General features: G+C 42.5%; 2 protein-coding genes across 2 annotated transcripts in view; one reads left to right on the top strand and one right to left on the bottom strand.

Moving 5' to 3' along the window:
- The window catches only part of SLC4A8 (solute carrier family 4 member 8), a gene marked incomplete at its 3' end in the record, with an annotated part of 84,750 nt that overhangs the window by 4,071 nt on the left and 62,603 nt on the right, over positions 1 to 18,076 (top strand). The window contains exon 2 of the mRNA XM_082666158.1: positions 14,037 to 14,118. Coding sequence (XP_082522284.1) covers positions 14,037 to 14,118 — 82 coding nt within the window. The remainder of the gene's footprint in view (positions 1 to 14,036; positions 14,119 to 18,076) is intronic.
- On the bottom strand, positions 11,117 to 11,740 carry LOC309830053 (THO complex subunit 7 homolog; the record flags this gene model as incomplete). The annotated part of the gene is made up of 1 exon (XM_082666349.1): positions 11,117 to 11,740. The coding sequence occupies one exon, from the start codon at positions 11,738 to 11,740 to the stop codon at positions 11,117 to 11,119; it is 624 nt and encodes a 207-aa protein (XP_082522475.1).

The following is an 18,076-nucleotide window of genomic DNA, read 5'->3' on the forward strand; positions in this document are numbered from 1 at the left end:
TGCTAACCTGCCAGCTCCCTTTCATGTTGTTGGTTGTGTAACTTGTTTTGAGTGCTTGCCACGTGCCAGGTACGCTGCCAAGTGCTTTCCATGCATTGTCTCCTTGAATTCTCTCAATAACCCTGAAACTTACATGCCCTTATTATGCTTATTTTCCAAATGAGGAAACCAAGATGTAGAGTGGTTAAGTAACTTCTAAGAAGTGGCAGAGCTGGCCGTCTCTAAAGAAGTGTCCTTCATCACTCTACATTACCGTGGCTTGTGTCTCTGACACCTGGACCGGTGACTGATTAAAAATGAGCACTTAAACGTGTTTGGGAAGATACGTGTGGCAAGGTGTACAAAGGATGTATTAGAGTGGGAAGAGCTGTAATGAAGGAGGCCAGCTAGGTGGCTATTGGTGGAGTTTAGGATGAGTTAATGAAGGCCTGCATTATTGAATTTTTTTTTTTTTTTTTTTTTTTTTTTTTACGGTACGCGGGCCTCTCACTGTTGTGGCCTCTCCCGTTGCGGAGCACAGGCTCCGGACGTGCAGGCTCAGCGGCCATGGCTCACGGGCCCAGCCGCTCCGCGGCATGTGGGATCTTCCCGGACCGGGGCACGAACCCGTGTCCCCTGCATCGGCAGGCGGACTCTCAACCACTGCGCCACCAGGGAAGCCCTGCGTTATTGAATTTTGATGAGATCTCCGGAGGTGGTTATTGCAATTTTAGGAGTCGGTGAGCTCTTAAAAGGGATAGTAAGAGTGGAAGGAGATCAGAAAGCTTGAGGGAGAGCTCCTAGTTTGGACTGGAACTAGGGACAACTTGTAGCTTCAAAATTCTCCCGATCAGCACTTTCAGAACTGAGCAGAAAGAATTTTTGGAAGAGAAGGCTGGAGAGGTTGAAACCAGAAGCACTTGAGCCAAGTGGTGCTGGGAAGCGCAGGGAGGTTCAGAGAGGGTGCAAGTGGTGGAGAGGGGAGCAAGTGAATTTGGGCAATTACCAAGGCTTTTATGTGAATCAGGCCGGCTTAGAACGGGAAATTTTGAAGAAATTTTCAGAATAACAAATCCTGGTGAATGGCTGATAACTGGGAAGCTTGGCAGATGGGAAGAGAGTCACACTTTATGTTTTAAAGTAGACCTGAAAAACTCTCAGAGGCTAGTGCTCAGCGGCCCTGGCACGTGTTTGTGCTCAATAAATATTTGCTGAGCGAACGAATGGCTCTGTAGAGAGCGGATAACTTTTCTGAGGGTCATGGTCAGTTCATGGGAAGCAGTCAGTATGTATTTGCTGAATGTTACTGAACAAAAGTATCAATCAGAGCAGCTTCTCCTGTTACTGCCTTGCAATGTACAATCCGTCCGCCTCCAGCCCCTCCCCACGCACTAGGTGTTCCTTTCCTGTGTGGGAATTGGGGAACATGTGAGCATTCTCTTTATCTGGCATCACCAGTTCTACTGGGGAGCTTCAGTAGGAGAGGTGTGGACTTTCCTGCCAAGCAGAGAATTGAGGCAGGCTGGGGGGACAATTCAGTTTGCAAATTTACTTCCTTCTGAACTTGTAGATAATTGTCTTAGCTCATGGTTTGCCTTGGCAGGGTAGACAGGGCTCTCAGTTAAGCCTGCCACAGTGGTCATCAGGACACAGAGGAGCAATGTGTTCTAAATCTGCTGCTAGGTAACAGCAGCAAATCTGAGATAATGGAGAGGTTGGTTGTGTCCTGTAAGGTAGTAACAAGTTTACTCTGGTTTTGCTAGTTAGAAAGCCATTAATGTATGTATTAGTGTCTATTGCTGCCCTAACAAATGACCGCAGATTTACTGGCTTAAAGCAACACAAATTGATTAGCTTACAGTTCTGTAGTTCAGACGTTCAGCACAAGTCTCACTGCGCTAAAATCAACGTGTTGAACGGGGCTGTTTCTTTCTGGAGCTTCTAGGGGACAATCTGTTTCCTTAATTTCTTCAGTTTCGTGAGGCTGCCTGCATTCCTTGGCTTGCAGTTCCCTTCCTCCACAGTCAAAACCAGCAACACAGCATCTCTCAGACCCTGCTTTTGTCATCAAACCTCGTTCTCCAGCTGCACTCTTCTGCCTCCCTCTTCCACTTTCAGGGATCCTCGTGACTACATTGATCCCACTGGATAATCCAGATAATGTCCTTATTTTAAGGTCCACTGATTAGCAACCCTGTTTCCGTCTGCAACCTTAATTCCCCATTGCCGTGTAAGGTAACGTATTCATAGGTTCCAGGGATTACGATGTTCAAGTCCTTTGGGGGCCATTATTCTGCCAACCACGATGTGCTAGCTAGTAAGTTGTATGGAACAGGAGTGACTCCAAGTAGGGTTCAATAAAAAAGTCACTGAGAAACCAGAGCCACTTTGGAATTTTAGGCCCCTAGCAGACTGCTGAAGTGTCAGAATAGGAAGCTCATGGATGTTCAGGAGCTCACGGCCACTGAGAGGGGGTCTAGAACAGCTGCATACATCCTCATGGAACCCCTTTTTCTTGCTATAGGTTGGCAGCGTTCATTGAGGAAGTCAAATTGAGGGTATTAGAGAGTTGGGGATCTTTGGGTCAGATTCAGTGATGGGCTCTACAGGGGGTCAGAACTCATGGGCTTTCTGGATGAAGAGGGAGTTGGAAGTGAATAAGGAGATGGAGAAGTATTGGAATTCTGGGCAGTAAAGGCAGTGTGAAGTACAAGGATTTAAGAAGGTAATAATATGACGATCTTGAGCTGTTTTCACTGTGGACATTAATCCATGAGTAGGTGACCAGAGCTCTCTAAAATGACCAGGTTCTTTGCTTTTGGCAACGTTAGTGTATGATGTTAATGCATTGTAGTATATAATGTTAATACAGAGAGACTTGAGTTGACGTTCCTCCTATCTCACTTAACTCTTGTGAGATCTTACTTAGCCTTGATTTAGGACTGTTGTGCGGATTAAGTGAGGTAAGATGTGTAAAGCACAATGCTAGGTATACAGTAAGTGCTCAGTAAATATTTGTTCCCAGTACTAATTGTGGTGACTTAGTTTGTTGATTAGAAACCCTGGAAGTCACTTCTGTATTTGTTGATTTAAAATGATTGTGTATCAGAACTCAATAAGTACTTGTTGTTGTTGGGTGGGTGGGGTAGGAGGGTGTTACCTGAAACCATTGGATAAAAGATGAAAGGGTGGGACTTCCCTCGTGGCGCAGTGGTTAAGAACCCGCCTGCCAGTGCAGGGGACACGGGTTCGAGCCCTGGTCCGGGAAGATCCCACATGCCGCAGAGCAACTAAGCCCATGTGCCAAAACTACTGAGCCTGTGCTCTAGAGCACGTGAGCCACAACTACTGAAGCCCGCACACCTAGAGCCCGTGCTCCGCAACAAGAGAAGCCACTGCAATGAGAAGCCCGTGCACCTCAATGGAGAGTAGCCCCCCGCTCACCGCAACTAGACAAAGCCTGCGCGCAGTAACAAAGACCCAACGCAGCCAAAAAAAAATTAATTAATTAATTAAAGAGAAAAGATGAAAGGGGCTTTGGAGGTGAAAGAGTCGAGACTGCTTGCAGGAAGGGAGGCTGAGCTGAGCCTGGCAGTACTACCACCCTGCAGGTTCAGAGTGGAGCCGCAGCGGGGGGTCAGGGAGAGGGCTCAAGGTGGGCTCCACTGCCTGCTGCTTCTCCCTCTCCTGCAGCCTCTGTGTCTGCTTCAAGGATCTGGGGCCATTATGTAAGACTCAGCCCCACCGGTGCCTTTTAACTTGTCCATTAACTGTAAGTGAGAATCTGGTCTGCTACTCAGCTATAATTCATTCATTTGTCAAGGCTTATAACAGTGCTTTCTTTCTCATGATGTGCCTTGCAATTTCAATGTTTTAATGTGTATTTAACCCTCTGAGTTCTTTTTATCTTACTTAGTCCTTCCGGTAGGCACCCAAGTCAATACACATTTACATAGTGGGTCATTCTCATGAGCCAGTGAGACATACAGAAACAGGGTCTTTTCTCTAGTTCATCCTTCTTTCCCTTTCTCTTTCCCTCCCTCCCTCCTTTCCTTTTTCTCCTAAACTTATACAGTGTGGTTCTTATGATTCTAATATTTTCTGAGCCACAAGCTCCCCTGAGAATCTGATGAAAGTTATGGACCCTCTCCCAAGAAAAATGCACCCTCACACATAATCTTCTGAAGCCCATTCATAGGAACCCTGGAAATCCATGGTTAAGAAATCCTCTCAGCCATAAATAATGACGGTATCAGAGGAAGTAATAATCAACTGGTGAGGAATCTGCAGCAAGCACAGACCAATGAGCCTTGATGTTCCTTTCTTTTCATTTTTTATGATTTTAAGCAAACTTTAATATATTTGAAATTTATGGAACATTTTAAGCATATACCAAAGTAGAGAGACTTGAAGTACACCATGACCTGGCTGCAACAATGAACAAACAACCTATCTTGTTTCGTTTATGGGTCTACCCATTCTCCAGATCCCAGACATCATATAAGTAAGTATGTATCACTTGAGATTAAGGGCCCTTTTTTTAAAAAAATGACATAATCACCATATTACAATACAGGCATACCTTGGAGATATTGCAGGTTCAATTCCAGACCACCACAATAAAGTGAATATTGCAATAAAGCAAGTTGTACAAATTTGCTGGTTTTTCAGCACATATAAAAGCTATGTTTATACTATACTGTAATGTATTAATTGTGCAATAGCATTATATCTAAAAATGTACATACCTTAATTAAAAAATACTTTATTGCTAAAAAATGCTAACCATCATCTGAGCCTTTAGCAAGTCATAATCTTTTTGCTGGTGGAGGAGCTCGCCTTGCTGCTGATGCCTACTGATGGGCCAGGATGGTGGCTGCTGAAGGCTGGGCTGGCTACTGCAATTTCTTAAAATAAGACAACAATGAGGTTTGCCACATCCATTTACTCTTCTTTCCAAGAATGATTTTTCTGTAGCCTTCAATGCTGTTTGATAGCATTTTACACACAGTAGAACTTCATTCAAAATTGGAGTCAGGGGCTTCCCTGGTGGCGCAATGATTGAGAGTCCGCCTGCCGATGCAAGGGATGAGGGTTCGTGCCCTGGTCTGGGAGGATCCCACGTGCCACGGAGTGGCTGGGCCCATGAGCCATGGCCGCTGGGCCTGCGCGTCCAGAGCCTGTGCTCCGCGACGGGAGAGACCACAACAGTGAGAGGCCCGTGTACCCCAAAAAAAAAAAAAAAAAAATGGAGTCAGTCCTCTCAAGCCCTGCCACTGCTTTATCAACTAAGTTCATGTAATATTCTAAATCCTTTGTTGTCATTTCAGCAATCTTCATAGCATCTTCACCAGGAGTAGATTCCATCTCAAGAAACCAATTTCTTTGCTCATCCGTAAGAAGCAACTCTTCATCTGTTCAAGTTTCATGGTGAGATTGCAGCAATTCAGTCCCATCTTCAGGATCCACTTCTAATTCTAGTTCTCTTGCTATTTCCACCACATCTGTGGTTACTTACTTCTCTGAAGTCTTGAACCCCTCAAAATCATCCATGAGGGTTGGAATCATCTTCCTCCCAACTCCTGTTAATGTTGATATTTTGACCTCTACCCAAGAATCAAGAATTTTCTTAATGGCATCTAGAATGGTGAATCCTTTCCAGAAGGTTTTCTATTTACTTTGCCCCTACCCATCAGAGGATTCACTATCTATGGCAGCTACAGTCTTATGAAATGTATTTCTTAAATAATGAGACTTGAAATTCAAAATGACTCCTTGATCCATGGGCTGCAGAATGGATGTTGTGTTAGCAGGCATGAAAACAACATGAATCTCATTGTACATCTCCATTAGAGCTCTCGGGTGACCAGGGGCATTGTCAATGAGCAGTAATATTTTGAAAGGAATCTTTTTTTCTGAGCAGTAGATCTCAACAGTGGGCTTAAAATATGCAGTAAACCATGTTGTCAGCGTATGTGCCGTCATCCAGGCTTTGTTGTTTCATTGATAGAACACAGGCAGAATAGACTTAGCATAATTCTGAAGGGCCCTAGGATTTTGGGAATGGCAAATGAGCATTGGCTTCAACTTAAAGGCACCAGCTTCATTAGCCCTTCACAAGAGTCAGCCTGTCCTTTGCAGCTTTGAAGCCAGGCACTGACTTCTCCTCTCTAGCTATGAGAGTCCTAGATGGCATCTTCTTCCAATAGAAGGCTGTTTTGTCTACACTGAAAATCTGTTCTTTAGTGTAGCCACCTTCATCGATTATCTGAGATAGCTAGATCTTCTGGATAACTTGCTGCAGCTTCTGTAGCAGCAGTTGCTGCTTCACCTTGCACATTTATGTTATAGAGACGGCTTCTTTCCTTAAACCTCATGAACCAAGCCCTGCTAGCTTCAAACTTTTCTTCTGCAGCTTCCTCACCTCTCTCAGCTTTCATAGAATTGAAGAGAGTTAGGACATTGCTCTGGATTACATTTTGGCTTAAGGGAATGTCGTGACTATTTTGATCTCCTATCCAGAACACTGAAAGTTTCTCCACATCACAGTAAGGCTGTTTTGCTTTCTTATCATTTGTGTGTTCACTGGAGTAGCACTTTTAATTTCCTTCAAGAACTTTTCCTTGGCATTCACAATTTGGCTAACTCTTTGGTGTAAGAGGCCTAGCTTTTGGCATATCTCGGCTTTCAACATGCCGTCCTCACTAAGCTTAACCATTTCTGGCTTTTGACTTAAAGTGAGAGACGTATAACTCTTCCTTTCACTTGAACACCTAGAGGCCATTGTAGGGTTATTAACTGGCCTAATTTCAGTATCGTTGTGTCTCAGGAAATACGGAGGCCTGAAGAGAGGGAGAGAGATGGGGAACTGCTCGTCAGAACACAGACAACATTTATCGATTAAGTTTGCTGTCTTAAATGGGCATGGTATGTGGTGCCCCAGAACAATTACAATAGTAGTATCAAAGATCACTGATCACAGATCACCATAACAATATAATAATAATGAAAAAGTCTGAAGTATTGCAAATTACCAAAATGTGACACAGAGACATGAAGGGAGCAAATGATGTTGGAAAATGGTGCCAATAGTCTTGCTTCATGCAGGGTTGCCACAGACCTTCAATTTGTAAAAAATACAATATCTGTGAAGTGTAGTAAAGTGAAGCGCAATAAAATGATGTACTCCTGTATTATTATTTTACTTAAAAACTGACAGTAATTCTTTAATATAATCATACACCCATCCAGTTGATTAAATTTCTGTTAGCACCTTATAGTTTTTTAAAATAGTTTTTTGAACCAGGATCCAATCAAGGGCCACACATTCACATTCAAGCCTGACCTTTCAAATGCTGTGGCTGATGGTGTTTGACAATGGCTCTGTTTTCTTTGGCAGGACAAAGAAAGTGGATGAACATTTATTCAGTGACTTTAGACTGTGATTAACCAGTCTAAACTAGGGAAACAAACAACAAGTTGATTTTCAACCTGAATATTTTAGATGATCGACCTTACTCTTTATATTTTGCTTTTATAGTCTTAGAGTCAAGAAATCAGTCATCCCTCCCTCTGCACCACAGCCCCGCTCCAGATTCCTGCTGTGTTCTATGCTGTGTGAGGTGTCTGTGGACAGTACTAAGCATTGTAATTAATTGGTCCCTGCCCTCCAGATATTACAAACCTGTGGGGAAGCCAACATGAAAAATTACTCGTATATACGTACATAGGTATACATATATGTGAAGTTTTATGAGGAAATATATGATCATATGAGAAAGAGTTAAAAAAACTAATAAATATTTACTCATCAAAATGTATTGGATACCCACCACATACTGGACATTGTACTAGGTGCTAGGTACATAGTGGTGAACATAAGACACAGTACCTACCCTCCTGTAACTTACAGGAGCACAGGCTACTTACAGTGGTAAGCTACTGTATTAGGCTCTAGGAGAACAAAAAGATGAAAATATGTGACTCCTGCTGTCAGGAAATTCACAGATAACAAATAAGTCTAAAATAAAGGTAAGTTTTTTCCACCTAAAACTTATTCTTTAGAAAGGACTTGACTTATTGTATGAGAGTCTTTACAACTTAGCTGGAAGTAAAACTGACATGCTCTGGGAGATTGACTCAAAGCATCTATGGTAATGAGGAAAACATTGATGTTAAAGATGTATCTGACGATTTTGAATAACATTACTTTATAAAATGTGAGAAAAGTAGTATTTCTAAGTTAACATATTGTTTTATGTATCTGTAATCGTTTGTAAATATTTCAGTATGAATACTAAAAGATAAGGATTCTTTAAAAAAATAAGCATAGTACCACCTAAAGAGAAAATAATTTCTTTAATATCATAAAAGATAAACATTTCTGATTGTCTCAAATGTCATAACTTTAAAAATTACTTTATAAATAACTAAAAATTATTTTAGTTAGTTTAAATCAGTATTCAAATTAAGTCCACATACTGAGATTGGTTTGTTGTCTCTTTTAACCTATTGGTTTTGCCTTCCTCTCTCTCTTTCTCTTCTTGCAATTATTTATTTTAAAAAAGGTGGTGGGGAGAGGATTTGTTCTATAGCTATAGTTTTCCACAGTCTGGATTTTGCTGATTATACTCCTGTGGTATTTTTTTCCCACTGAACTCTGTTTCTTTGTATTTTCGGTAAATTGGTATTTGGATTTAGAGTCTAGATCAGATTCAGGGACAATTTATTTGGTGAGATTACTTCATGCGTGGTGATAAGGTCTCCCATTAGGAGGCACACAGTGTCTGGTTGTCTCTCTTTTTGTGATATTAGTGGCCTTGAAAATCAATGCAGTCCATTAGGGATTGCAAAATGGCGATGTTCTAATTCTAACATTCCTTCTTCATTTATTCTTTTCTATAATAAGAAACTTCTCTCATCTACTCTATGGTACCACTCTATGGTACAATTTAAATAGGAAAGTCGGGATAAATTTTTACCATTTTGCAAAATAATGAGTTGGTTTGCTAGTATTATCCTCCAATGTTGACCAATTAGCTAATTTTTAAAGTGACATGGTGAACTCATGGATTTAAACATATTTGATATATTCAATCTGTTACAGTTATTACCCTTACTGATGTTCACATTGTCCTGTTTTTGGCAAGGGACCTCTCTAAGTTGGATCCTGAGCCCTTTTGACACAACCCTCGTTGTCTTTGAATGTCTTTTAAGAGAAAATGGCATTTTAAGAGACCACAATCTAGGTGCTAATGATACTTATTACCATTGGCTGATCATTTTTTCTAGGCCTTTAGTCTGGACGGAGCTAGGAAATATAAATTTACAAATTTTAAAGCATTTAAAGATATATCATTGTTGATACTTCCAGTGCTTCCAATTCAAATTCAGGACTATGTGTCCTGCAACCGTATCTGCTTTCACACCTTCTGAGAACCCCAGGTCTCAATCACACTGAGAGTGCCAGAAAGTTCACATAATCACTCATTTATTTTATCTCACAGTACACAACAGTCTCAGAAAAATAACACCAACACTACAACCAACAACATGACAACTAAAAAGCAGTTTAAGATCTTTTCAAATGCTTTTTGTCCTTAGGATATATGTCACTGAGAACGTTCTTAGGATATATGTCACTAAGAACGTTCAGTGAGTTATAACTTTATGGTATAAAGTTACTTGGAATAGTTATGCCATCAGTTTGGCACTTGTTTTCATTTTGTTTTTGATTCGTGGGAATTGCTTTTTAAAATGTAAAATTTTGGGTTTTTTAAAATTAATTAATTTTGTTTTAAAATTATGTAAAAAATGTGCAAAATAAGTTATCTTCAAAGAAATTTAGTTTCTATCCTTATCTTCTTTACCCCATTCCCTCCCTCCTCTGTAGGTAACTATTTAAAAACATCTTTTACGGCTCGCTCATTCTTCCTATGTATGTTTTTAAGTGTAAGCAGATGTTTTTATTCCAACACCCTTTGTTAGATAAAAGTTAGCAAATTAAACAGTTTCCTCCACCTTGCTTTTTATTTAGCTTTTAAATTTATTTATTTATTTACTGTTTTGCGGTACACGGGCCTGTGCACTGCCGCGGCCTCTCCCGTTGCAGAGCACAGGCTTCGGACGCGCAGGCCCAGGGCCATGGCTCACGGCCCCAGCCGCTCCACGGCATGTGGGATCTTCCCGGACCGGGGCACGAACCCGCGTCCCCTGCATCGGCAGGCAGACTCCCAACCACTGTGCCCCCAGGGAAGCCCCATCTTTTAAGTTTTTTAAAGATACGAGTTTGTATTAAAATTACAAAAATGTAACATTATTAAGGTATGATTCATGCAAAGTGCCATGTTTCTGAACTAAAATAAATGGATAAGAATGGAACCTAAAGAAGTATTAGACAGTAATTCAATACTTAAGACAATTACAAGTGATTCAGATTTAGTTTAATTTTTCAAAAAGATCATGAAATCCTTTTTGCAAGACTCTTGAAAATGACTCCTACAGAACAAAACGATAGAGAGAAAACATTTCAACAAAACATTTAACAACCACATTGCTCAAGTATTAAGGACAGAGATCTAGAAAGTAATACATATTGATTTACTTTGCATCTTGTAATTACCTCTGCTATCAGTGCTTCTTACTATCATGGAAACTCTCCCACAATAAGCGTACATCACAAACATTTTGTACTTAATTTCACAAGGTCACAGCCCTCCTGAGAGCCTATTCATGGACTTCATTTTCAAAAGTGGTAACGATTTCCAGAAATTGACTCATTTTCTCATATACATCCTAGAAATGCCACCTTCTCACTATCTTCCACTTATTTTGTGACCAAAAACTACCTAGAATACCAACGAGCACTAACATATCTGGCTTGAAAACATTAAACATTTTTGGATGTTGCTTCCTATCTTTTAAGTACAAAAAAGGCATTTCAATAAAAACAAATATATAATGAAGTCATGTTCCTTTGTGTGAAGAAATATGAATGAACTGTGCATTAATATTTAAAGGCAAAGTAGTTCACTGCCAAAACTTTAAATGTCTCACTTTAAATGTCTCAAGAGCACAACAAATTCTGAACACACTAAGATCATGTTGCTACTTCAATATTCTTGGGAATGGTGAGTGGTCAGTTGGTCTGTGGTTTAGGATCAGTTTCCATGCTTGTTTCTTGAGCTGCTTCTACCTTTGCGGGCTTTTCATAATTTTCCGTTGTTTGATTAAGTTCATGGAGGACAGTAAGAAGAACGTAAAACTGTTTCCTTCTCAATTCCAGCGTATCTTCAACACCTTCTTTAATATGTGAAAGATGCTCTAATTCTTTACGCAGAGCCTCTAGTTCCTTTAATGTCTCACACCTGTCTGGATAATGGTGGATCACTTTTACCAATGCATCATATTCTTGGTGATTTTTTCGTATTCGTTTTGCTTGAAGAATTTGCCTTTTGCACTCAGCAATTTTTTCATGTGCTTCAGCAATGCTACATTCTATTTCTTTGTAAATTTTTTCATAATTTTCCATTTCTCTGAGATTCATATCATATACCCGCAAAGTTTTGCGCATTGAAAATTCACATTGGGACAGCGTGAGCAGCATACGTTGGTACTGGCTGTAGTCCTCTTCCTGGGATCCAGAGTAGCACCATTTAATGAAACTTTTCACTAGCAGATTAATTCTCCGATCATCTCCAGCGCCATCTCCATCAATTAGGAGACGCTTCCGTATGATTTCGTCGTCAGTCACGGACCCCATGGCGTGGGCGGCGGCGGCGGCGAAAGCTGAGGCGGCGGTTGGCGGCGGTTGGCGGGCGACGGAAGTCGAACTCCCACAATGCAGCGGGGTAAACAGTTATGGAGGCGGCGGCGCGTGCGACCGTCCGCTCACACGCCGCCGCCGCCGCCGCCGCCGCCGCCGCCGGCGGCGGCGGCAGCGGCGACCCTGCGCTCCCCGAACTCCCCAGGGGGCGGCCGTTCCACCTTGCTTTTCAAACTTAATATTATATCTTGGAGATTATTCCATGGTAGTAATAATATATAATTTAAAATATGCCTATAAAACTAAATTGATAAATAAAATACTGTAAATTGACATTTGACTATTTTAGCTACTTCCCTAAAAGTTTGGCCTCGAAAACTGTTCTTGAATCTTTTCATTGGGAAAATGGATTGCTTTATGTTCAGGGTTGCCTTATTTGGGAGCATAGGTGGGCAACTATAAAACAGTACAATTGGAACCGGAAGTTGGAAATTTGAGCAGGATCTACAAGGATGGTGAGGATTTGGGTGTGCTGGAGAGTTGGGGAAGGACCTGCTAGATGACCAGACAGTGTGGAATGTGTATGGTGCCTACGGGATCAGAGAGCCTGGCTAGAGCTGCAGGTTTGGTAAAGGAAATTGATTGTCAGGGAAATAATTATTTGAAATAATTCAGGATCTGGTGAGGGTCTTGATAAGGTAGATGCCATTATCTTTGTTCTTTTAACAAAGATTTATTGAGCACCTACTTTGTGAAAAGTCTGCAGGGTGCTGGGGAAACGGGGAAGAAAGATATGGTCTCTCCCTTAAGGAGCAGAGACATTTCATTACTAAGGAGAAATACAGTGTGCTGTGGGGGCATACTAATGGGAGGTAGTCAGGGAAGCCTTCTAAGGAAGTGCGTTTAGGCTGAGATCTATGGGATGATGAATAAGTGTTAGCTGCTGGTGATGGACGTGGGAGTAGCAGGGAGAGGGTGATAGTTCTAGGCCGAGGGGCAGCCCTCAGGGAAGAAAATGAGTGTGGTTCCATAACTGAAAAAATGTCCTCTGTGTTTGAAAGGGCTGGACAGTGGAGGATAGAGAGGATCAGAGATGAGAGTGAATTCGAGAGAAATTGCAAACGAGGACTTGATAAGAAAAAGGAACTGTTTCCTGGAAGGCATATGATAGGCACTCAATACGTGGAATGGATGAATAAATAAGCTTGAGATTTCAAATGTGGACTACGAAGTGATGGAGTCATGGGTAGGAGTAAATAAATGGGCACAGGGTACTAGTTTGGAAGGCAGATTAGTTGGGTTTTAGACACATGGATCTTGAGGCGTGACATTCTGGCCGTTTGTCAAATACCAATCCTCACAGCTTCAGGCTACTGTTGAAATTGTAAGGCTCAAGTGTGGGAAACAAAAGATAGAGTGCTTTTCCTTGGGAATTATGTTTAGAAGAAGGAGATGAGACTTAGGGTGGGACAGAGGAGAAGGGTGGAGAATTTCAAGGACAGAGTGGTAAACAGAGGTCAAGGACACCAGCTTGTACCAAATGAGACAATCTGGTTGACACCACTTGCAAAATGCCAACATGTTATACAGACATATGGGTGGAGTGGGGAGGGGTGGGAAAGGCACGGGATCTGCAGTCACAAGACCTGGACTCAGTCCTCGCTCTGCCTTTTACCATATTTCTGACCTTGGGCAGTAATTACTTAAAGTTTTCTGAGTATCCGGCTGCTTATTTATGAAATGAGAAAGAATGGCTGCCACGTTTGCATCTCAGAGATATTGTGAGATTGAAATTAAAAATATCTGTAAACTTGGGCTTCCCTGGTGGCGCAGTGGTTGAGAGTCCGCCTGCCGATGCAGGGGACACGGTTTCGTGCCCCGGTCCGGGAAGATCCCACATGCCGCGGAGCGGCTGGGCCCGTGAGCCATGACCGCTGAGCCTGCGCGTCTGGAGCCTGTGCTCCGCAACAGGAGAGGCCACAACAGTGAGAGGCCCGCGTACCGCAAAAAAAAAAAAAAAAAAAAGTAAAAATATCTGTAAACCATTGGGTTTTCCCCCTCAGTGTTGCATAAAGGGTGTGGCATACACACGGTACTTGAGTGAGTGCTTGTTTGTTTTTTTGGGGGGGCCGCGCAGCATGCGGGATCTTAGTCCCCCAACCAGGGGTCGAACCCATGCACCCTGCAGTGGAAGCGTGGAACCCTAACCACTGGATCGCCAGGGAATTCACTTGAATGAGTGTTTGAATGAATGTAGGGGTATTACTGTGGCTACTAATTTATGTTTCAACAGAGACCAGATGAAGAAGCTGTGGTGGATCAGGGTGGGACCAGTACAATTCTCAACATCCACTATGAGAAAGAAGAGTTGGAAGGTAAGCACTGCTGTTCTGTGTACCGAGGGAAATCAGCAAGAGGCAGCCTGGCGTGGGAGGAGCAGCTTTGCCATCAGGAGACGTGGGTTGGAGTCCTAACTCTTCTTCACTAGCTGTGAGACCTTGGGAAAAAATCACTTAATTTCACTTAGCCTCATTTTCCTCATATGTTAAATAAAAGTAGGGATAATAATACCTGTCTCACTGTTAGGCTCTAGTAGACAGACAGCTTGTGAGACAGTACTTTCAGCACAGTAAAGTCCAATATAAATATTAATAAATGACCTATTCCTTGAGAATGTGAAACACTCAGATCAGTTTATTGATTCTTGACAACTGCTTGGAAATATAGATACAAATTTATACAAAAGAAAATAAAATACAAATAGTTTTAAAAACTCAGTTTGGCCATAAGACCCTGTTTTTACCCCATTTCCAATGTATGCTCTTCCCATTCTAACAATACCCATTTCTGCCTGGTGTTTTCATCTAAACAAGAAAAGGGAAAACACACACGCACCTATAACATATTTGGTGAGAGTTCACAGCATAGAGTTGTATAAAAACCCACTGAAGTGGAAGGGAAGGAAGAGGCCTTTTAATTGACCTGCTCTATCTAGTTTACCTTATCAAGGCTCTTCTTCCTTTCTCTCCTCTCCCACCCCCACTCCCCCCATGACCCTTTTGTGCTGTCCTTCTGCTTTCCTTTTTCCCACGGAGCCTAGTTTCCTGATAATGATGGCAATGCTCAGTTTTATTAAAGAAAGGCTCGCGTCCTCTATAGCTTGAACGAGAACCCACATTTGGCTCAAAAGCCTTTGTGCAATCTCTGCAGCATCTCCTGCAACGTTGAAGGCTATGCTGCAGTAACTTTCTAATGACTGAGACAGCACGTGAAGTGTCTCTCTGTACTGCTTGTTCCTGTGCTGGTTTTTTTTTTTCCATCAAAGTTGTACAGTCCCCAGAGAAAACTCGTCCTTTGGATGGGAGAGCCAAAGCTGTAGAGGCTGACTCATCCTCTGGGTCTGTTACCATGAGAACTTATGTGGGTGGCTCTGTGGAGGTCAGTGGAGTTCAGACATATCAAGGTCGAGCTTTCGAAGTTATTTTGACCAGATGGAAGAAGAGCCAGTGTGGGTTTCAGCAGTTGGGAGAAAGGGGAAGAAGGAGGGGTGTGGAGGTGGGAGGCTAACATTTGTTGAATGACCCTTGTGTGACAGGCATTCGATTAGGCACTTTGCACAAGTCGTCTTTTTAATCTTCACAGCAACCCAGGTAGGTAGGCATCATCCCTATCTTACGTGATGGGGAAACTGCTCAGGGTCATCTAGCCTAACAGCAGGTGAGGCTGGGATGGAATTCTGCTCTTTCCACTCTACCACACTGCCTGCAAGGGAGGACGGTACCCAGCATTAACCACCTAACCTCAGCTTCTTGCTCCATCATATGAACATTTTTATGTGTTGCCCCACCCCTCCTTCTGCCCTGATAATCCTATTGCCTCCCTACCGTCTCACTGTACCGTGGGGGTACTTTTACTTTTAGTTTAGTTGTCTGGGCCCACTAGACCTTTGCCCTCAGCAAAGAGGTAACCATTTATGAACACTCTTATCTACTTGGGAGTAGAATAATAAGACTGGGCAAACACTCTTGGATCCCGAGGACTGGGTTCCATCACAGAGGTCAGCTGAGTAATTGGCAGTAGGAGCATCTTCTCAATATGACATCATCTATTCCTTACGTAGTATCCATTTTCCTGTAAAAGAAGGCCGTCTGTGATGATGGCATTGCTAGGGGAAAACAGTCCTTTGTACATAGACCTTTTGGAAAACTAGAATCTTATTTATGTTATAGCACTTAAAAAAAAAAAAGCACTACAGGCAACAGAGGACTTGGAGTGCCCACGCCTCAGGCCTGATGTAGTTCTCAAGCAGCTCTGGAGAGGAGAAGAGGAAGTTGGGATTTGCTGGAGGATCGGCTATGCTGTGGGCCCCGCCCTAACTCATCCCGAGGGCAGCCCTAGGGCTCAGTGAGGCTGCACTCAGGGAAGTGCTGTCTCTTGAAGGCGTGGAATAAAATCAGTCCCACTCTGATGGAAGACAAGTAAATTGTTCTAACTGTGTTCTAATTTGCCATGTGTGCCATGATACAAGGTTCTGCGGCAGCAGATAAAGCTCTGGGTCTTGCTTCCCCTTTGTTCTATACCCTCTACACCGCGTGACATAAACCACTTTGAGAACTACTTCTGAGAGGTAGTCTCTGGACATTGTTAGAGACTTGTAAACGTGGTTTTTTTTGCAAAAATTAATTCCATCAGCAGGAGAAGGTGCATTAAACCATAACATCGCTTTTTTTACATACATGGGAAGAATCAAAAGCAAACAGTAGGACAGATTTCTGAAGAGAAACTCGCAAAGAGCAATAGTCCATGATTGCTTCAGTGGACTCTCCCAGTCCCGGAAGAACACCGAGCAGTGGCTTTAATTAGAGGAATGGCTTTTTCCGTCTTTTCTGGCAGGTCATTATTCCTGATTAACTACTAGACTAATGAATCCTAGAGTAAGTTTGGTACCTTCTAATAAGTTTTCAACAGAGGTAAGAGCCATTTGGCCTTAGTTATAAGTTGAAAAAAAAAGGCTTGCATGTGCTCCACATGTTAGACTCCCCCTGCGGTTCCTGACTTTGTGTCAACTTGAAGTCCAGGGGTTGGGACACCCGTCTGTCCGTGTGAGCTAGCGAGCTCTGTGCATGCTTAATAAACAGTGTGCTCGGAATGTACTCCGCCTCGGAAGGTCCAGGTTCCATCTGCAGGGTGGGCTCCCCCTGTGATTTCTGTCCTGCTCTGCAAGGTTCCATCCCAGTTCACTAATGATTGCTCTCTGTACGTGTGTGCATACTTATTTAAAAAATAAATTCTAAAATTACATCTTCTAATAAGTTTTTACTAAATGAATACTTGTATTTGCACACAGTCCCCAGAGAGGAGGTTTGACAATAACTGGAAAAAAGACTGGAAAGAAGGCAGAATTTAGGTGAGTAGGTAGGTAGATGAGGGGGATGAAGACTGTGTGGGCAGGAGAGCAGTTGAAAGGCCAGCAAAGAGACCACAGGATTGGTTTAGTAAAGTCGTTGGGCTGCAGAATCCCGTTAGATGGACTGGATTTTATTGGTGCTGTATTCATTTCCCAGTGTCTATTTGTTTGTCTTCTTTTTTGATTTCACTCAGAATATCCAAGTCCCTGCTTCCAAGTCTCCAGCCTAGAAACTGATGCCTAGTTTTCTGATAACCACTCGGTCATTCTTAGCTCTGTGTCCTGCTGGGGCTTGTTTTCATTTTTGCCTGTCTCTCTGGTGTTTTCAAAAGGCAGGTGCTGTGGTTGGCTAATGTTTGTGGGAACTGATTGGACCAAAAAAATTTCTTAGAGAAGGAAAAGTCTTCCTTGCTAACTCTTTCCAAAAGTCCTCTTATCCAGGAACTCTTCCTGGAATACGCTCTCCATCCTCAGGCTGGCTAGGACCTTCTCAATCATCCCATGCCCTGGTGAGTATTTCATCCACTCGAAACACATTCACTTTGGTTACATGTTCCTGTTGTGACCCCTTTCAGATCAGAGGCCTTCTTAGTTCAGGTTGTGTACTGCTGAGGGGATCCTAAGGGGTTATGTTCCTGCTGGAGGCATCTAGGAGGTATTCCATTTTCTGAATATTTGTGGAGCAATGACCACGTGGAAGATACCGTGCTTTGTTATGTGAGGGATTCCAGGAGGAAGAAGGTCTGACCTGGGACTTGGAGAAGCTTGCAGATGAATAGCGGGAGAAAGACTGATAGATGCCTAACTTTAATGCAAGGCATAAGATAAGTTCATAAGAGAATGCTAGCCAAGGACTCAGGGTTGACAGGAAAGAGGCAGCACCTCTGATCAGGGGCATCAGCAAGAATACCAAGAAGGAAGGTGCA

Source organism: Grampus griseus, assembly GCF_964374135.1.
Source record: "Grampus griseus genome assembly, chromosome: 11".
Taxonomy (NCBI): Eukaryota; Metazoa; Chordata; class Mammalia; order Artiodactyla; family Delphinidae; genus Grampus; species Grampus griseus.